This window comes from Pseudonaja textilis, chromosome 1, assembly GCF_049901715.1.
Source record: "Pseudonaja textilis isolate UNSWEBS1 chromosome 1, rPseTex1.2, whole genome shotgun sequence".
Classification (NCBI taxonomy): Eukaryota; Metazoa; Chordata; class Lepidosauria; order Squamata; family Elapidae; genus Pseudonaja; species Pseudonaja textilis.
In genome coordinates this window covers 5,407,328-5,428,991 of record NC_141990.1, presented here as the reverse complement: position 1 = coordinate 5,428,991, position 21,664 = coordinate 5,407,328, and the positions used below count along the sequence as shown (strand labels likewise).

General features: G+C 44.6%; 1 protein-coding gene across 3 annotated transcripts in view; it reads right to left on the bottom strand.

Moving 5' to 3' along the window:
• The window catches only part of YPEL2 (yippee like 2), a 100,550-nt gene that overhangs the window by 53,351 nt on the left and 25,535 nt on the right, over positions 1 to 21,664 (bottom strand). For all 3 annotated transcript variants that reach the window (XM_087925059.1, XM_087925064.1, XM_026710293.2), the window contains exons 2-3: positions 15,590 to 15,901; positions 2,579 to 2,622 (exon numbers count right to left, since the gene is read on the bottom strand). In XM_087925059.1, coding sequence (XP_087781185.1) covers positions 2,579 to 2,622; positions 15,590 to 15,706 — 161 coding nt within the window. In that variant the 5' untranslated portion in view covers positions 15,707 to 15,901. The remainder of the gene's footprint in view (positions 1 to 2,578; positions 2,623 to 15,589; positions 15,902 to 21,664) is intronic.

Here is a 21,664-nt window from a genome sequence, read left to right as displayed (position 1 = left end):
AGACTCCGGGGAGAGGCAGGAGGAGCCAGCCGGTTGGTTCAACTACCGGTTCGGTGAACCAGATGTAAATTTAACGCCAGGTTCAATCCAAACCGGCTGAATCCCAGCCGTGATAATGCCCTATTTTTAGGGAGGCAGAAGATTTTTACAGTTTGGGACAACTTGACAATCTTTGTGTTAAGAGTTTTGCTTTCTAATCTTTGCACATATCTGGGGGGGTAGGATGATCAGATGACTGAAGCTTCTGCCACGAAAACATCTAATTGGAGAGCATGATTGATGACTCTTGGCTATGGACATGTTTCGTTGGATGATACACCCAGAGGGCTGGGGGGAAAAGCAGGATCGAGGATGACAGTGAATTATGCATCTCAGAGTTGACTACGCCCACGTTAGTGCCAGAGGTAGAATGGTAGCTTCAAATAAATCCTCTTTAGTTTTGGGAGTGTGACTCGAGGCTCATGATTTAATTGGAGTAACTGCCGGAACCCTGACAGTAGGTGTATCCTGGTTTTAGGTACAGGCCTCACTTAGCAACTGCCTTGTTTAACGACTGCCGTCAGTTACAATCATGATAGAAAATAACCTCACCTTGCAGCGAGACAAACTTAATAAATAAATACAAATAACAGAATAACAGGTTGGAAGGGACCTTGCTCCAACAGGGAACCCTATATCATTTAAGACAAATGGCAAAATAAATAAACTTTGCCACCAATTTTTGCATTTATGGCCTTCTCTGGTCCAGAAAGCAATGAAAAGCAGAAACTTCATCATAACAAGAGTTATGATTCCACTTAGCAACCATTCTCCTTAACAACCAAGTTGCCAGACTGAATCGTGGTTGTTAAACAAGGATAACCTGTACAGAAAAAAAGCATACAGGAGTAGCTAAGTCTTTGTCATTTTTTTTTCCATTTTTAATCTCATGTCTTCATTTATCTCCCCAATAGGCCAGGGGCAGCCCGGTTTCTTGTAATCTCACACCCTTTTTCATGAAAAACTAAATTGTGGAGAAAATGTTTCGCATCCAAGATTGGAAAAACTTGAATTGAACTGGCTGTTGGCAATCTTGGGATTGTGCCTAGGGCGGGCAGGAGTCTCCAAAGTTGGCGATTTTAAGACTTCTGGACTTCAGTTCCCAGAATTCCCCCAGCCAGCATGGGGAATTCTGGGAACTGAAGTCCAGAAGTCTTAAAATCGCCAACTTTGGAGACTCATGCTGTAGGGTAAACGCTTCTCAACTTTAAGCCATGGGCGCTTCAATTCCCAGAATTCCCTAGCCAGTGTGACTTGAATTCTGGGAACTGAAGTCCACATATCTTAAAGTTGCAAAATTTGAGAAACGCTGCGATTAGGCAGCTTATCAAGATTTCCATTGTAGAGAAAGACAACTATATTCTGTATAGGCCTTCGTTCAAATCATGAAAAAACTACATTTTCCTTCCAAATTTAAAAAAAAAAATACCAACCCCCCCCACATCCCTGTGAGGAGTTAAGCTCATTCAAACCAACGTTTCAACTAACTGGGATTTTTGAATGAATAGAAAGTAATTAAGAAAACCAACCTAAAAATAAGGAGGAAATTCTTTGACAGTTACTGTGGAACAGTTAACCAGTGGAATGGCTTGTCTTCGGGAATTGTGAATGGTCTATCACTGGAGGTTATTTAAAGTAGGTTGCATAACCATTTGATTGGGATAGTCCAGGAAGGTCTCCTGCCTGGGACAGGAGATTGGATCGATTGTTGGAAGGGACCTTGTAGGTCATCTAGTCCAACCCCCTGCCCAAAGCAGGAGACCCTACACCATTTCTGATTAGAAGAACAATGAATTCTTATCCAGCCCTATGATTGTGTTCCATTTTTACTTCCTAATTAGTTTAATGAAACAAAGTGATATGGTTAGCAGTGTTCCAATATCTCAGGGGTTGCCCCCAAAAAAGTTTGTGTGGGGTGAGGTTCAACCTATTTTCTAAAGCACTTGAAGGCAGGACAAGAAGCAACAGGTAAAAACTAATCTTAAACTAACTTCATGACAGTTAGAAAAATTAATCAGTGGAACAACTTGCCTCCAAAAGTTGTGAATGCTGCAACACAGGTGGTTTTAGAGATTGGACAACCCTTTGTCTGCAGTGGTGTAGGGTTTCCTGCCTAAGCAGGGGGTTGGACTAGAAGACCTCCAAAGTCCCTTCCAACTCTTTTATTCTGTTATTCTCCTGCTTGAGCAGGGAGGGTTGGACTACAGGACCTTTGAGGTCCCTCCCAACTCTGTTATTCTGTCACCCTGTTATTCTCTGCTATCAGCAAGGCAAGCCACTAAGAGTAACACAGCTGTTCCTTACAGCTTATCTTTCAGTAATAAGATAATTTCCTCCCCATCTGGAAGTTTTATTTAGTCCTCTAGCTGCAGATAGCCTTAAAAAGGAGAGAAAGGTTAAAACTATTGCAGTGAACAGTCCTGTCTGTTGGCTAATTTTGTCACAAGACCAGGCAGCCGTGATTGAAAAGCTACGGTGAGATATTTTTATGAAGACCAACGACCACAACACTTTAAAAAACAAAAACAAAAACACTCACACTGAATTGAAGAGATAGGCCCGCCCTTGACTTCCCTGGAAAGACTGCAAGGCAAGCAAAAATAGGAGAAAATAAAAAAAAATGTTGATTAAACTCAGTGGGTAGTATAGAAAGGCAGTTCTAAAAAAAAAAAAAAAGGTATATTCCTTTTAGATAGTTTTTCTCAACTTGGGCAGCAACAAGGTACGGGGGACTTCAACTCCCAGAATTCCCCATGCTGCCTGGGGAATTCTGGGAGTTGAAGTCCACCAATCTTCAAGTCACCCAAGGTGGAGAAAAACCACGTTAAGAAATTGCTGGACAGTCTTTAGCCATTTCTGAATTTCCCCCCTTTTTTTCTTGCTTATGTGCTCTTATCACACCAATCTACACACTTCTCCTTAACTCAAAAAAGAGAAAAAAGAGATTTTTGTTTTATTTTTTTGCAAAAATAGCTCTGTGCCAAGAGATGCCAATAGTTGATGGAACTGAATCTGACTTGAGCATTTATGGAAAAAAAAAATAGACCAGTATTCAACAAAACACACAAGTTATTTGTCAGCTCAGGAGAACAAAAAACTCAAAAGCCGAGACAGCGAAGGGTGGAGAGGAGGAGAAGAGATCTGAAATACAGATTTTTTTTAAAAAAGGGAAATTTATATTTAGCATTGTGCTATAAATAACAAGGAAAAAAAACACATTGGCATGTGCAGGAGGTCCTCAACTTACAGCCATTTGTTTAACGACCATAACAAGTTAACAAAGGCACTCGAAAAAGTGACTTATGACCATTTCTCACACTTACGACCGTTGCAGCATCCCCATGGCCACACGACTGAAATTCAGGAGCTTGGCAGGCAACGCGTATTTATGACGATTGCAGTGATCCCCTTTTGCGACCTTGTGGCAAGCCAAGTCAACGGGGAAGACAGATTTGCTTAATGACTAAATGCTAATTTAGGGATTCATTTAACAGCTATGGCAAGAAAAGTTGTAAAAGGGGGCAAAACTCACTTAACAACGGTCTTGCTCAGCAACGGACATTTTGGGCTCAATTGTGGTCATAAGTCGAGGATCACGTGCGATAGCTTTCTTGTACTCCTCCCTGAGTTGCTTTTGGTATAAGATGGGCAGCTATATAAATAAGATAAATCAGTAGATATTTCCCAATTGGTAGTCCTTGATTTATGCCTGGTCGCTTAGTGAATGTTCAAAGTTATGACGGACCCCCCCAAAATTGTTCTTACGATGGAGATTCAAACATCTAATAGTGTATTTTGGGCACTTACAGGCATTTGCAATGTCCCTCAATCAAATGCTTGCAATTTCCAATATTTTTGGCTGGAAAGCGATTTCTGCAATTTCTTGCAAAAAAAAAAAAAGCCAAAAGTAAACAATGGATTCGCTTAACAACTTTAATGTTCATTGACAACCGTGGATTCACTTAAAGATCGTGGCAAGAAAGTCACAAAATTGGGTTGGGCATGTGATAATCTGATAAATGACTGGCACAACTTACAAACGTAATTCTGACTCAGTTACGGTCATAAGATGAGGATTATCTAATTTACAAAACGATTTTATGCAACCTGATTCCAGGATTATTTTTGGCTGTAAAGAGAGCAAATTTTCTAAAATTAATATCATTCCAGTAGTTGTCATGTCTCTTTAAATTTAAATTAGGTACCAAATACAGTTGAGGTCCAGCGAGCCAATCAAGAACCATAGTTCTGAGCATGGCCTGCCTCCTCTACAGGGCTCCACCTTTATTTAAAGTGAAACATTCTATTTATGTCCTGAGTTTTTAACATCTGGAAAAATAAGCATTTGGTTTGCATTAAAGGTGCAGGCAGAACAAGCTCTATGCCGCATGAAAGCGCACATTTTCGTCATGGAGGAGTTTAAAAACAGCCCACTGATGGAAAATAAGAACGGATTTGCTCAAAAGAAATAAGAGAGTTCTTTGTTAAGTTTCCCACGGGAATTGCCAGATATTTCTTTTGCTGCTTGCTGGAAAGCAACCATACCAAAATTAGGATTATTTTGTTCAGTGTCTAGACCAGAGTTTCTCAAACTTGAAACGTTAAGATGGGTGGACTTCAACTTGCAGAATTCCCCAGTCAGCGTGCTTAAGATGGTGGACAACTCCCAGAATTCCCCAGCCATCATGCTTTAAGATGGGTAGACTTCAACTCCCAGAATGCCCCAGTCAGCATGTTTAAGATGGTGGACTTCAACTCCCAGAATGCCGCAGTCAGCATGCTTAAGATGGGTGGACTTCAACTTGCAGAATTCCCCAGTCAGCGTGCTTAAGATGGTGGACAACTCCCAGAATTACCCAGCCATCATGCTTTAAGATGGGTAGACTTCAACTCCCAGAATGCCCCAGTCAGCATGTTTAAGATGGTGGACTTCAACCCCAGAATGCCCCAGTCAGTGTGCTTAAGATGGTGGACAACTCCCAGAATTCCCCAGCCATCATGCTTTATATTGGGTAGACTTCAACTCCCAGAATTCCCTAGTCAACATAGGAAAATGAATTTCAACACCCAGAATTCCCTAGTCAGCCTGGGGAATTCCTACACCATTATTTATTTACTTCTATGTACAAAGCATATACAGTGCTTTAATTGAAATACAGTATATGACCTCAGAAGCTATACAACAGGGTAAAGTCCCAGGAAATATAAGTAAATAAACTGCCAAATGAAGAGACAACAAAAACAGAGAAAGGCCCGTGGGCAACAATTGTCTGGAATCAAAAATGAAAAAAACCTTCTGAGCTCCAGGAAAGACATTTCAAAGATGGAGGACTAGCAGGGAGAAGGGACAGGGCTCATGAGGAGATCTCCTTGAGATGTTTGAACACCTCACAGTGGGATTGACTATGGCAAGGAAGAGTCTGGAATGACCCGTTGTTTCTCCTCATAAGGCTTTACAAGTAATGCAGTGGCCGTAAGCGCGAGGACTAGTCCTAAGTTACATTTTTCAGCGCCGTTATAAGTCTGAACAGTCTCTAAAAGAATGGATGGTTGCAACCAGAGGACTACCTGTGCAAATCTTTATGTGTTTGTGAAAATACAGAATACATATAATATATAGTCCCCGACTTACAACAGTCCATTCAGAGATTGTTCGAAGTGACGATGGCCCTGGAAAGTGACTCATGCCCATTTTTCATACTTACAACGGTTGCAGCCTCCTGTCACGTGATAAAAAATTTGGATCCTTGGCAACTGATTCATATTTATGACAGTATTACAGTGTCCCGGGGTCATGGGATCCCCTTTTGCGACCTTCTGACAAGCAAAGTCAATGGGGAAGCCAGATTCACTTAACAACCATTTGACTAACTTAACAACTGCAGTGATTCACTTAAGAACTGTGGTAAGGAAGGTCATAAAACAGGACAAAAACTCATTTTACAGCTGTCTCCTTAGAAATTTTGGACTCAATTGTGGTCATAAGTCTGGGGCTAGCCATGTGTATATGTATTTTATACACATACATTATACATTATACATATACACATATGCTGTATTTACATGAAAAACAAAGAATATTCCTACACACATATATGCATACATGCAGTGTATACGCACACATACATTGTATACACACACACATATACATATATAGTGTATACACACACATATATACAGTGTATACACACATACATATAGTGTATACTCACACAGGCATACATATATACAGTGTATACACACATACACACATATACATACATACAGTGTATACACACATACATATACAGTATATACATATACAGTGTATACATATACACACACACATATACATAGTGTATACACACATATAGTGTACACACACACATACATACAGTGTACACGCACACACACACAGGTAGTCCTCGACTTATAACAGTCCATCATTGCAGCATCCCCAATTCAAATGCTTGGTTCATACATATGATGCTCGCAGTATCCTGGGGTCACGTGATCCCCTTTTGCCACCTTCTGATAAACAAAAGTCAATGGGGAAGCCAAGATTTGCTTTACAACCATGTGACTAACTTAACAACTGCAGTGATTCGCTTAATGGCGGCGGCGAGAAAAGTCGTAAAATGGGACAAACTCACTGAACAAATGTTTCAACGAGCAACATAAATTTGGGGCTCAATTGTGGCCGTTAACTCGAGGACTACCTGTCTATTCCTTGGTTCCCGTGTAAAGGGACAAACCCACCCTAAAAATATATCCCTGGTTGTTCCGCCATTTTGAGTTTTTCAAAGCCGGGTGTTTCCCCGACGCGAAAGTCTCAAGAGGGAATTTCTGATCAGCCAGCCAAGGGAGGCGACGGTGTCAGAGGCGCGTCTTAAGAGGAGACACGTCAGTTGAGCTCCCAAAGTGGCACAGATTGTGACAACTACACAATTAATCTGTCAGCGGCGCCTTCTTCTCGGCCTCCGAATGGATGTCAGGAGGATCAAAAAAAACAAAACAGAAAAACAGGAAAAAAAAAAAGAAAGCAGTAGCGGTTCAGGCATCTTTCATGCCAACCCTCATTTATTGCTACAGATGCAGTAAAAGGAAGAAAACAAACACACGCACAAAACAGAGACAGTGGATTCACAAATGTGTCAGGAGGCCAATAAATCTTCCTCAATTATCTGACAGTTCGCTTGCTTACACGACAGACGAGTCAAAGGCAAAGGAAAGAAATCTTATTTTTTTATGCTTGCAAAGAGAGAGAGAGAGAGAGAACGAAACCAAAATAGCATCAGGTAGGTGGATTTTTTGAAGAAAGAAAAAAATAAACAAAACATTATTACACACACACACGAGTCGTCTGCTTGCAGGCTCTGCTCCCATCCTCTCTTGAAAAGTGTGACTCAGGTAGCAACTGACATGATTTACGGGGAGTCCTCGACTTACGACACAGATAGAGCCCCAAATTTCTGTCAATGAGCGAGAGAGTCGCTAAGTGAGTTTTGCTCCATGTTATGACCTATCTTGGCCTCAGTTGTTAAGTAAATCACTTGTCATACCCCTGTCGGAATCTGATTCAGAGGGGGAGGCTGAGCAGCTGACAGGGAGTGGGAGTGTGGCTCCGCTGCTGTGGAAGAAACTGGGGAAGGGCAAAGTCCGGCTGGGCAGAGCAGGGGTCAGGAAATTAAGAGGAAGACCCAGGGCCACCCCCTCTTCATCCCAGGGCACGCAGGGAGGAACAGAGAAGGGAGCAACGTGAGCTGCGTGGCTTCTGGGTGAGGAAAGGGCCCCGATTCCCTTCATTAGCTGCAGCTGGGAACACAGTGTTTAAAAGGGGAGTTTGCGCACAGCCAACTGTTGAGAGCAAATTGTGAGTTTATCTAGTATCGTCGAGGCTTATCTGGGTTCCTGGTGTCTTCCCAACTGTGTGTGTTTTGCTGGGCTTTCAAGTCTGCAATTCTTTCTCCTGCCCTGTCCAGTTAATTACTGCAGCGTGGTTTGTGTGGATTTTTATTTCCAGTTTATATGTAGTTTTCGGACTGAATTTCCTCCACTTAAAAGACAGTTCTTGGGAGAGTTTTTTTTTGTCCAGCCAAAAGTAACCAGACATTGGGGGCAAAGTTGGAGGTATTAAAGGGACTTTTCTTACTGATGTGACTGCGTTGCCTTTGTGCCACGCCCCTTTGGGTCATCACATCACTGCAGTTGTTAAGATCGCAATATGCTTATTAAGTGAATCTCTGCTTCCCCACTGATTTTTGCCTGTCAGACGGTCGCAAAGGGGGACGATGTTAACCTGGGACACTGCCACACCATTATAAATAGGAGACAGTTGCAGAGCATCCAAATTTTGATCACAGGACTGTGGGGATGTTACAAAGACAGGTCATAAGTGACTATTTTCAGTGCCATTGTAACAGTTACTAAATGAATGTTGTAAGTTGAGGACCATCTGTACTACAGGGTTAAGATTATTACTCACAGTGGAGGAAAAAGGCACGAGACAGGATCGTAATTCTGCTAGTCGAAACAAAAATTCGGAGAGTCCAAAAATTTAGCAACCAGTGGTGCCTCTTTCTTGCTGTGGCAAGAATGGTCGTAAAATGGGATACAAGTCACTTAGCACTTCACAACAGAAATTTTGGGCTCCATTGTGGTCATAAGTCAAGGACTACCTATAGCAACAGTTGAATATTACTGTCCTTATATTGTGAAGTGAGACTTTTGCTAAGTGAGCTATGTCCCATTTTACGACCATTCTTGCCACAGCGGTTAAGGGAGTGCCCACAATTGATCAGTTAACAACCCAGTTGTTAAGTGAATCTGGATTGGCCATTGGCTTTGCTTGTCGGAAAGTCGCAAAAGGAGATGACGTGACCCCCCCCCCCCGGGATGACTGCGACAGTCATAAATATGGACCGCTTGCCCAGCGTCTGAATTTTGATGACATGATGGGGAGGCGGCCAAGGTCATCACCGTGAAAAATGGTCCTAGGTCACTTTTTTTCAGTGCCGTTATATTGAACGGTCACTAAAATGAACTTGTCAGTGTTGGAAGCCGTATTTCACTTGGAAGCTTGGAAGCTGCCACATTGAGTGCCTGGGAATTTGGGAGCGGGGATTTCATAATGGGGTAGAAGACTAAACACAACATTTTCTCAGAGAGTCAAGGACAAGTTGCCCTGCACCTGGAGAGGAGTGTCTGGAGGGATGTCTCCAGTTAGGACGAAGATTTGATTGGGCCACCATGTGACAGACTGAGGGATGCAGGGGATGAATCTTTGATTTTCTTTTGGGAGGGGAAAACCCAGAAGTGTCAGATTCGGGTTTTCCCAGATGTGCCAATAGGACAATTCAAATAAAATGGAACTTTGAGGAATTGTTTGTCTCCGAGTTCAATGGTTTGGAGCAGTGGTGGGAGTCAAATTTTTTTTACTACTGGTTCTGTGGGCGTGGCGTGGCTTGGTGGGCGTGACAGGGGAAGAATACTGTAAAATTCCCTCCCCAGCCCACTAGCCTGCTTTCCAGCTCTGTTCTCCTGTGCAAGGCAACCAAAGAAGACCCAGCCAATCAGCTGGGACTCAATGGGAGGCAGAGAAGGGATGGAGGCAGGGCCAGTCAGAGGTGGGATTTGCCGGTTCTCCAAACTACTTAAAATGTCCGCTACCGGTTCTCCAGAACTGGTCAGAACCTGCTGAAGACCACCTCTGGGTTTGGAGTTGGTTAGTTGGAACGTTGACAGAACTGTAGCTAAGTCAAGGAATAGCTGGACACACACACACATGTGCAAGCCTACACAAATGCACCTCACTTTAGCAACGGCTTATCCCAAGTCAGGGCAGAGGTGGTATTCAGCCGGTTCTGACCAGTTCTGGAGAACCAGTAGCAGAAATTTTTGAGTAGTTCAGAGAACCTCTGACCGGAGATTTTACAGTATCCTTCCCCTGCCAGGCCCACAGAACCGGTAGTAAAAAAGATTTGAATCCCACCACTGAGTCAGAGGTGGCAAACTCAAGGCCCAGGTGCCTCTGCTAGCAAAAATGGAGCTCCGTTTTCGGCCGCGACAGCCTCCTGCAGCCCTCTGCCAACAAAAATGGAGCTTGTGGAAGCTGTACACAGCTCTCCCGGGCTTCGTTTTCAGCCGCGACAGCCTCCTGCAGCCCTCTGCCAGCGAAAACAGTCTGGGCCGGCCACGCAGGCTCCCAAACTCCATTTTCACTGGCAGAGAGGTACAGGAGGCTATCCTGGCTGAAAACAGACCCTTGATGAGTGTGACATCGAGTTGGCCATGGCCTTCGGCCACGCCCCCCCCCCCTGAGATCAAACACAACCCTGATGTGGCTCTCAATGAAACTGAGTTTGACACCCCTGTCCTAAGCGAAACCCCTCTACGCAAATTGGCAGTGACAAATCAGATCTTTCCCATGCTTGTGACGAGAGTGTTTTGAGCTTCGCAGGCTAATTCTTTTTACAGAAACAGATTCTTCCCTGATAAGATTAAGTCTTTCGCTTCGTGAGAATGCTATTTTAGGCATCTTACAAGAGGCGGAGGGAATTGCCATTCATTCTGCTGAGACAGGCAACACAAAACAAAAAAGATTAGATTGGTATCGTGCAACTTTGACCTCCAGGAAACATCGTTACAGTTGTGCTTTTAAAGTTGTAGCAACGTTTTGGCAGAATCTCATCTGCCATCATCAGGCTTCTGTATTGTGTTTGTCTGTGAGTCAGACTTTCACAGCCGTTTCTGTTTTAAATTTGGGGCTAGCTTACTGCTGTGCCTCAATGGTTTTTTTCTTCATCCTGATTGGTTGGGAGTCTTGGTCTGTGTTTATTGGTCTTGGGGTTGGCTGTGTTCTGCTTGATTGATGTTTCTAATATCTTCTGTTTTGTGGCTTTTTTTGTGTCTTGATTGGCAGGCAACATTGTGTTTCCTGTATTGGAGGCTTTTAGTGCGGCTTGGCTCCGAGTAAACGGACGGCTATCATTTATTAGGAAGCTAGGTTTCATCTGGGTGCCTGGTTGGGGTGTGTTTTGAGCTGGAGGTATCAGGGGGGAATTTGTTTGTGCCCAGGTGTTTGCCTGCTTGTGGTGTGGAGATTTTTTTGTTTGAGAGTGCAGGCTTCCAAATGATTGACAGTCTGGTGGAATCATCTCTTCTATTCATGCTTTCAGGTCTTTTTTCAATCTCTCTCTATATAGATCTCTCTATATATAGATGTATAGATATCTATATCTATATCTATCTAGATATCTATCTAGATATAAATCTATGTAATAGACAGACAGACAGACAGATAGATCCTTGCTCCCATATTATGCTATGATAAGAGCTAGAAACTTGGTGAAAAAATAAACAATACTGAAACATCACATTTTAATGATAAATTAGGGTTTCAATTCCTCTCCCTGCTTCAAACTCTTTTTTATTGCATTTTTACAATTCCACTTTAGCTATCCGAAATAGCTACACAGATTGTCCTCGACTTACAACAGTTCATTTAGTGACCATTTGAAGTTACAACAGCATTGAAAAAAAGCGATTTAGAACTGTTTTTCACACTTACGACTGTTGCAGGATCCCCCATGGTCAGACGCTTGGCAAGTGACTCCTATATATGACGGTCCTGGGGGTCACATGATCCCCTTTTGCGACCTGCTGACAAGCAAAGCCAATGGGGAAGCCAGACTCACTTAACAACTTAACAACTGCAGTGATTCACTTAACAACTGTGGCAAGAAAGGTCGTAAAATGGGACAACAGTCACTTAACAAATATCTTGCTGACAAACAGAAATTTTGAGCTCAGTTCTGGTCGTAAGTTGAGGACTACTTGTTCTTATGACTCCAATGTGAAGTTCCCCGCAGCCACTTGACCACAATTCCTGTTGACAATAACAGCAACCAATCCACATTTTTGGAGATGTACCTTTCCAACTTGTGTCCATGTGATGCCTTTTACAACAATTTTGCCAAAAATCAGAATTTAACGTTTAGGCTTTGACAAAACTGGCCCACAGTGAACCACATGTTTGCTTAACCACTGCAGCATCCACTTAATGACCACGGCAGTCAGATTCAGATTAACAGAGTTGGAAGGGACCTTGTAGGTCATCTAGTCCAACCCCCTGCCCAAGCAGGAGACCCTACGCCATTTCTGAAAAATGGCAGTCCAGTCACTTTATGACTGCCACAAAGAAGGTCATAAAATTGGACGGGTCATGTGGGAGACCAGATTTATGACCATCGTGAGTTGTGACTGTGAGAGCCAGGTGTCATTACGGTTGTAATACGAAGACTACTTTTACAGCCGGGGCTGGGATGAGTTTACGTGGATGGAGGGTAATATTCTATTGTGTCCAGAATAAAAGCAGAGATTATCTGCTTGCCTCTAAAAAAAACGGCTGAATTAATCCTGTAGAGGCATTCTTCTTTATTGGATTATTAAAAGAGATTTATGGAGACCTTTTTTTTTCTTCAAGTTTTTCCTAGAGGATAACCATATCTGGACTGCAGAACTCTGAATAACCAGCAGATGGCAGCGAGAAGGATTCAGTGCTGTCCTCTAGTGGGTTTCCAGAGTTTTGCAGCTCAGATCTCACAAGTCCTATTTTTCAGCTACAAATATTTCCCTTTCGAGGCACTTTAATTGCGATTGGTTGGTTTGAAGGAAAGATGATGATGTAGGATGCCAGAAAAGCATTCTTGACATATTTCCATAATCCAGTACATTGTTCATTTCTTCTAAAGGGGGGAAAAAAATTCAGTATCAAACTATGAAAAACAAAAAGCCCAAAACAACCAGATTGTTAGGTTGGAATTATGATATATCTTGGATGCACGGGTGGAACTCAATTAAAATGTCCAGTTCCAGATGCAAATTCAGGTCCTCCTCGACTTACAATGACAATTGGGGCCAGGAACGACTGTTGCTAAGCAATGCAGTCGTTAAGTGAGACATCATGGGACCGTGCCCGATTTTACAACCATTTTTTATGTGGTTGTTAAGCAGATCACATGGTTGTTCGGTGAATTTGACTTCCTCCAAATGATTTCGCTTGTCAGAAACTGGCTGGGAAAGTTTACAAATCAAGAATGCAAGACCAGCAAGCTCTCATGCAGAGAAACTACTGTTGCGCCCAAAGCGGGTTTAAAGAGCTCTCTTTTCAGCAAGAGTGTCGCTGGAAATGTTCCAAGTTCCCAGTCCTCATTATCAATATACAGGTAGTCCTCGACATAGAACAGTTTGTTTAGCGGACGTTCAAATTTACACTGGCACTGCTCTTCACACTTGTAACCATTGCAGCACCCTCAGAATCACTGCAGCTGTTAAGTTAGTAACATGGTCATTAAGGGGCACCGTGACCATCGTAAAATACGAGTCCTCTGCCAAATGCCTGAATTTTGATCACACCACCATCAGAACGCTGCAACGGCCATAAATGTGAAAAACGGTCATAAGTCCGTTTTTTTCAGAGCCGCTGTAACTTCAAACGGTCGCTAATTGAAATGTTGCAAGTCAAGGATTAACCGTATAGCTGAGGCCAGCCGAAATCCTTACAAGCCCAGTTAGTTAGCCACACCTCATAAATGCTGGAAAGAAATAAAATTAAACATTCCAGTGATTTCCAAAATTTCATCACCCGAGTTCTCCCAGGGTAAAAAGCGCAACAACTTCAGGCCACAGTCACACCCTGAAGCATACAATGTTCGTCCAGAGGGAACCCACAAAACCGCATTTACTCCTTTGGCTTTTACCCCACCAGGCTCCATTTCGGCCGTAAAACAAAGCCACAATGTAGATCTTCTTCCTAATCAAACCCAGGGCCGTAGAGAAGCAAAAGCCATAAAATCAAATAAAAATATTCACCCTTGCACCTGCCAGAAAGAAGGACACCCAATGAACCCACAAATTTTTTTTAAAAAAAAGTATGAAAGTTTACAAACATTTTACTTCCTGGATCTAAGGAAACCGGATTAAAAAGCCTCAAGCAATCCATTTACTTTCTTGAAATAGAAACTATGGATAAACTATTCCCCCGCCTGCCCCGACAACACAATTTGTCAACACATGCTCACGTACAAAAAAAAAAACCCACCACACTCCTATGCAATGCAAAATCCTCATCTTATGATCTCCACTGAGCCCAACATTTCTTTGGCGCAGCAAGACACTTGTGAACGTCCTTTTTTCAGCCCGATGTAGGATCGTTTTGGCCATCGACGTCAAGTGAACCACTACAGTTGTGAAAGGAATCTGGCTTCCCCGTTGACTTTGCTTGTGAGAAGGTCGCAAAGAGTGATCACATGACTCTTTCAGAACCGTCATAAATATGAGTCCGTGGCCAAATGTCTGAATTTGGATCACGTGGCCCTGGGGATGATGCAAAGGGTCCATAAGTGAGAAAATGGCCATTTTTTTTCAGTGCCATTGTAACTTTGAACTTTCATTTGTAACTAAATGAACTGTCGTAAGTCAAGGACTATCTGAGGTGATTTTTTTTTTCCAAAGATGACCCACTGAATAAGAGTTTTTGGAGAAGGAACGTAGGGGCTGCTGTTTGCATCCTGGCAGAGCTGAGATCATTGTGGTGAAATGCTACCGGTTCCACCTGGTTCACTCGAACCTTCACCCCAACCAGTAGTAAAAAACAAAGCTCCTATGACCGAGATGGCAAACTAGTGCCACGCCCTTTCAGTGGGTATGCACACCATCGCCAGCTGCTCTTCTGGGTACTGGCATGCCAGCCAGGTGGTGTTCACGGGCACTGGAGTGCCAGAAAACAACCAAAAAACCAGCCAGAAAATAGACTGTTTTTCAGACCATTTTCAGGCTGGTTTTGGGCCAAAAATGGCCCAGAAAATGGCCTGAAAATAGCCAAACAAAACCAGCCTGAAAATGCCTCCAGAATGGCCCGAAGTCCTGAAAAATGCCCCCCCAAAAGGCATGTGTGCACTTGCCCAGCTGGTCTTTGGTTTTCTGGTGCTCCGGCACGCACACATGCATGCACATTCTGGTTTGGGCACTCGGTGCTGAAAAGGTTCGCCATCACTGTCTTACAATCAGCTGAGAGGAGAAAGGAGAAAAGCGCAGTTTCGGCCCTCCCACCGTCCCCTGCGCTTTCCTGTTCTTTATTCTCACAGCATCATGTGGTTTACAGTTGAATGCTTGACAACTGACTCACATTTATGACGGTTGCATTGTCCCGGGGTCACATGATCCCCTTTTTGTGACCTTCTGACAAGGAAAGCTAAGGGGGAAGCCAGATTCACTTAACAACCGTGTGACTAACTGAACAGCTGCAGTGATCCACTTAACAACTGTGGCAACAAAGGATAGAATAGAATTCTTGACTGGCCAAATGTGATCGGATACACAAGGAATTTGCTTCCAGGGCAAAGGTCATAAAATGGGGCAAAACTCACTTAACAAATGTCTCACTTAGCTACATAAATTTGCAGTCATTAAGTAGAGGGCGACCTGTTAAATGAAACATCTGTTAAATTTTTTCTGGATTGTTCAATTTCCCAGGCACTCTAGCAGTCCTCCCTGCTTGAGGATGGCCTACCTTTGAAATTAGTTCATCGTGGTTGGCCAGGTGAGCTCTGCAATGGATGCAGCTGTACGTGCGATGGCACGAAGGTAAGTAAGCTTGGAATGTCTTGGACCGGGTCATCTTCACCATTGGTGCCACCGAATGCTGCGTGAACTCGGAGGTGGCCCAGGAGGTCCTCCTACACGACGGGTCGCAGGGGAAACACTGGAGCACACAGGTAAAGGCCGTGATTCGGTAGGGGGCAGGTGTGGCGCGGACTCCACACACTGGTGATGCCTTCAGGATACTAAAACCGGGCACAGGAGCCAGCCGCCCCACGTTAACCTGAATGGACAAAAGGATAAAAACAAGAATAGTTTTTCCAAACAATTGTCAGCGCATGCGCGAACCTTTGGCATTCCATTTCTGAGTAAAATATCTCAGGTTGTTGCCATCTCAGCTTTCACAGGTGGACCCAAGTAAGAGCCCCAGTGGTGCAATGGTTAGAATACAATGTTCTAGAATGCAAGCTAACTCTGCTCACAGCCAGGAAGTTTGATCCTGACCAGACCAAGGTTGACTCAGGCTTCCATCCTTCTGAGGTCAATAAAATGAGGACTAAAATGTTAGGGACAATATGCTGACACTAATCCGCTTAGAGAGGGCTGTAAAGCAGTGGCCCCCAACCTTTTTTGTGCCACGGCCTGGTACCGGCATCACAAAATCATCCGCGGCTTGGTACCGGCATCAGCACACATGGCAAGGCAAGCCGAGCGACCGGCCAGCCAGCCGTCCCCTGCTTCTTCCCGCCACCTTCAACTCCTTTGTACCTGTGTCGATGGGCTTCGCGACGGCTTTGGGACGGTCGTTCAGCTCGCCTTGCCATGCGTGCTGAAAGAATCCTCGCGCCTTAGTTTTGTTCAAGCCGCCCCCGATGAAACTAAGGCGCGAGGATTCTTTCAGCACCCAAACGCTGCTTTCTACTCGGAAAAGCTCACCGGAAGCATTTTTTCATCAAAACAAGATGGCGGCACCCAGCAAACCGGCGGCCTGGTAGAAATTGTTCCACGGACCGGTACCAGTCCGGGGACCGGTGGTTGGGGACCCCTGCTGTAAAGCACTGTGAAGTGGTGTATAAGTCTAAGTGCTATTGCTTGCGAAGGAGGGAGGGAGGGAGGGAAGAAAGCCGTGTTGGTGCAGTGGCTAGAATGCAGTATTGCAGGCTGACTCTGCCCATAGCCTGGAGGTTCGATCCTGACCAGCTCAAGGCTGACTCAGCGTTCCATTCTTCTGAGGTCGATAAATGAGGACCCAGATTGTTGGGGGAAATATGCTGATTCTAATCCGCTTATATATGTCTATTGCTATTGCAAGCAACTCTGCCCACTGCCAGGAGTTCAATCCTGACCGGCTCAAAATTGACTCCGCTTTCCATCTTCCAAGGTCTGTAAAATGAGGATCCAGATTGTTGGGGGCAAGCTGCCAACTTGGTAAGCCACTTAGAGAGGGCTACAAAGCACTATGAAGCGGTATATAAGTCTAAGTGTTACTGTTAATTCTATGTCTTTATGATGCCTATGATGTCCCGGGATCACATGATTTTGCCAATTTCTGACAAGGAAAGTCAACAAGGAAACCAGATTCACTTACTTGTCAGAAAGTCGTAAAGATGATCAAGTGAACCTGGGACACAGCAACTGTAATAAGTACATGCCAGATGCCAAATGGCCGAATTTTACAGGTTTTACAGATTAGCAAAAATAGCGCCGTTTGCCGAAAAGCAGCTGATTTGTTGCGGTGGTTGTGCCATTCGCCCGCCGAACAGATGATTGTTGCGGCAGCTGTTTTGATAGACTGGGGGACCCAGCCGATTTGCTGTGCGTGCCTTGTGCTCACTGCTTGCAATCGGCTCTAGCCTCCAGTTGTCCTCCGTGAGAATCCAAAGAATTCAACTTTCAGCCTTTTTCTCTGAGGCACTCTTGCTAAACCAGGGGTCAGGGAACTTTTTTACCTCTTACCCCCCAAAAAATTTATAAACGCAGACGTTACCCCTCCCGGCCTCTCCCCTCCCCGGCCACCTCAGGGCTGCTGACACATAATTTGGAGGTCGAGGCGGGAGGAGGTGCCCTCCCCCCCCCCCGTGGCTGGGAAGAAGGCGGGATAGCTCGCTCCAGGGAATGAAATGTCACCAGGCTTCCCGAGGGCTTCTGGGAATTTTCTCGGGGCCAAGGCGGCAGTTGCAGGTGCCTCTTCGCTTCCTGTGTGCCTGGCAGTGATGAGAGGCTTCGGGGAGGGAGCCGGGCTGGCTGGCTAGTTGGCAGGCAGGCAGGGCCTGGGGCGAGGAAGCGGGAAGGGAGGATGATATTTGGGAGCCACGGTGACACAAACTGCTGCAAAAGCGCGGCGGTCATCGCAGCGCGGGGAAAGCGTCCTTTTCCCAAAATGCTCTGCCCTATGCCAGAAGCTCGCCTTCCCAAAAAACGGGCGGCGCGGCTCTTGCAGAATCTAGCCTGGAGTCATTTCCGACCCAGGAAACAAGGGTGGGGTGGAGGGGATAAATTTGCCTCAAGGGTGTTTTAATAACTGCTGCTATGCCGATAGTTCCGCCATTGGCCAGCGCAACCTCATTACCCCCAGATTTTCACTTTTACCCCATTTGGGGTAATTTACCCCTGTTCCCTGACCACTGTGCTAAACACATCTCTCTTGGGCTAAGACTGAGTCAAAATTGGGACACAGCCAAGAGAGGCGTGGCTACAAAGTTTAAACGGACTCAGTCTCTGGGCAGTAAGGTAGAGTTAACCAATTCTTTGGATTCCTCTGCTCAGCACCCTGGAGAATTGGAAGGGACCTTATAGGTCATCTAGTCCAACCCCCCCCCTGCCCAGCAGACTCTACACCATTTTTGACAGATGGCAGTCTAGTCTCTTCTTGAAAGTTTCAAGTGATCACATGACCACGGGGATACTGCAATGGTTGTTAATATAAAAAAACAACAATCATAATTCACTTTTTCCAGTGGGGTTATAACTTTGAACGGTCACTACACAAATGGTTGTTAAGTCAAGGGCTACCTTTATTCAACCCTTTGAAAGGGGAATCCCCAGAAACCGGATCAAGGAAAGGACAGGGAGAAACTGACTTGCCCCTAACTGGAACAATCTGATCCGTTTTCTTTCAAAGGTGACTGGAATCAATTCCGGCTTTGCTGAAATTTTTCCACCATGATATCCATTGCAAGGGCCGGCTTTGCACAACACGTTGAGCCAGGTCAGTGAAGCCCCCAGGGCTATAGTTGCACAAAATATTTGAATTTGGTTTGCTTCAGCTCATTTTTTTGCTTGGTCTGTTGGGCAATTCTGTACTTATGGTTTGGTTATGTTTCAGGGTTTTGTGGACCTTTGAAAAATGGGCTGATTTGGCCGCTGTGTTTGAAAAGGAAACCGAGAGAGGGAGGGAGGGAGAAGAAAGAGAAAATAGGAAGGAAGAAAGGAAGGAAAGGAGGGAGAGGAAAACAGGAAGGAAAGATGGAAGGAGGGAATGAGAGAGGGAAGAAAGGAAGGATGAATGCATGGAAGATAGAGGGATGAAGGAAGGAAGGAAAGAAGTGGGGGAAAGAGATAAGATGGAAGGAAGGAAGGTAAAGGGATGAAGGAGAAAGAGAGGGAGGGAAGGAAGAAAAAATGGAAGGAAAGAAAGAAAGGAGGGAAGGAAGGAAGGAAGGAAAAAAGGGAGGGACGGAGGGAAGGACAAATTCCTACAAGCACATGGCATCACTGCAGCAAGCAAACCAACTAACACCCTTTAATGCATCCTAAGAAGTACACAAGACCCAGAAACCCCAGAAGAAAAAACAGGAGTTAGATAACCGGAGTTCCCGTAGATCAGTACCTGTCCATGGCCAGTTAGGAACCAGGTCACACAGCTGGACATGAGTGGCAGGTGAGCAAAACTGCACATGTGTAGGATCTAGGTTGTGCGCTTCTCTTTCGTCCCGGTTCTTTGGGAAAATTGTCTTCCACAAACCCCATCCCTGGTGCCAAAAGATTTGGGGACTCCTAATATACAAACCTGCAGTGTAAGGACCGCAACAGCCACTTTGTAGAACAAACAGGCAGAAGACTAGCAGAAGCGCATTCATGAACACTACCAACTAGCAGCCAGAAGACATGATGAAAACTCTTGAATTTCACAACATGTGGACAGACTCAACCATAGTTTCAACTGGGAAACGGTGACCCTCCTAGACCAAGCCAATTCCAAAAACTCTAGGGAATTTCTAGAAGTCTGGCACTCAACCATCAACAGGTGCATTCAGAGAAGCAACATTTACACAACCATCAACAGGTGCGTTCAGATAAGCAACATTTACACATCATTCAAAACAGACACTGTAATCAAAAGGCCAAAGAGGAAACCCAACACCAAAGCATCTCTTTCCCAGCCATCTATACTCAGCTAAGCAGAGGTGAACATCAAAATGAACATTAGGCCATCCACCAAAGTGTAAACAGATCAGACATCCAGCCCTTGCTTATCAATGGGGAGACCGAGTGGAGCAAGTGGCCAGTTTTAAATTTCTGGGTGTTACTCTAAAAGACGACCTGACCTGGGGGTGCTCACATTGCAGCCCTGGTCAAAAAGGCCCAGCAGAGATTAGATTACCTGCGACTTCTCAGAAAACAACAACTGAATGAAAAACTGCTGGTGACCTTCTACCACTGCACCATAGAGAGTATCTTAACTTATTGCACCTCTGTATGGTTTGCCAATTGCACAGTGGCAGATAGGAAAGCACTCCAGAGGGTTAAAGTCATTGCCCAGAGGATCCTGGGTTGCCCTCTCCCCTCTTTGGAAGAGCTTCATAGCTCCCTCTGCCTTACGAAAGTTCAAAACATTCTCAAAGATCCGTCTCATCCTGGGCACCCATTTTTATTTGAACTATTACCATCTGGCAGACGGTACAGGATAATAATAATAAAAAAAGGACAAATAGGCTGAAAAACAACTTCTATCCCAGGGCAGTAGCTCTTTTGAATTCTGCTGTATAGCGCAGTGTTGGGGGTTTTCGGATCAATGTGTGGAGTGTGAAGGGTGTGTGTTTATTTTCATGCTCATGGTGTGCACTAAAGATGGTGTTTGATTTCCTTGTACAGGTGCATTGACAATAAAGTAAACTAAACAATACCCCAAACCAAGAAACTACCAACTCAGACGAACAAACCAACAATAAACAACAGCCAAATCAAGAAACTATCAAGAACACACCTACCAGCATGGCTAACCAGTTGTATATAAAAATAAGAGTAAACCCTACTCCCTTCAACCACTAATGATGTCACCTAGTTGGGCTATGAAACATCTGCAAGAAAAACCAATGCTCAGAGAGCGCCAAAGACCCCACAGTCGTCGTCCTCCTCCTCTGAAAATCCCCTCCCTACTAGCACTGATGATGTTACCTAGCTGGGTCACGAAATGTCTGTAAGATAGCCACCAAGTTCATAGAGCACCAAGGGCCCTAATCAAAGAGAATGAGGGGGACTGGAAGCTAAAACATACGAAGAACGGTTGCAGGAATTGGGCATGTCTAGTTTGATGAAAAGAAGGACTCAGGGAGTCGAGCTATTCTCCAAAGCACCTGAGAGAAGGACAAGCAGCAGTGGATAGAAACTAATCAAGAGGGAGAGAAGCAACCTAGAACTTTCCTGACGGTGAGAACAATTAACCAGTGGAACTACTTGCCTCCATTATTCCCAATGCCCCAATACTGGAAGTTTTGGAGAGATTGAACCGCCATTTGTCTGAAATGGTATAGGGCTTCCTGCTTGCGCGGGGTTGGGGGGGGTTGGGCTAGAACATCTCCAAGGTCCCTTCCAATCCTATCATTCTATGTTCTTACGCGCTTCAGGCGAGCATAGGAAGAGGGCTGAACAAGGCCAGCCTGGGTGTGCAAAATTTAAAAAGAAGAAATCAAACTAGAAATCAGTCTCGGGGGCGTTGGGAATAAAAAGGAGACACAAAAATAGTTAGGATGGCCTGTGGGCTGGGCTGGGGTGGGTGGGTGGGGGGTTGCTATTTCAGGAAAACCAAGCCCCCCACCCTCACCCC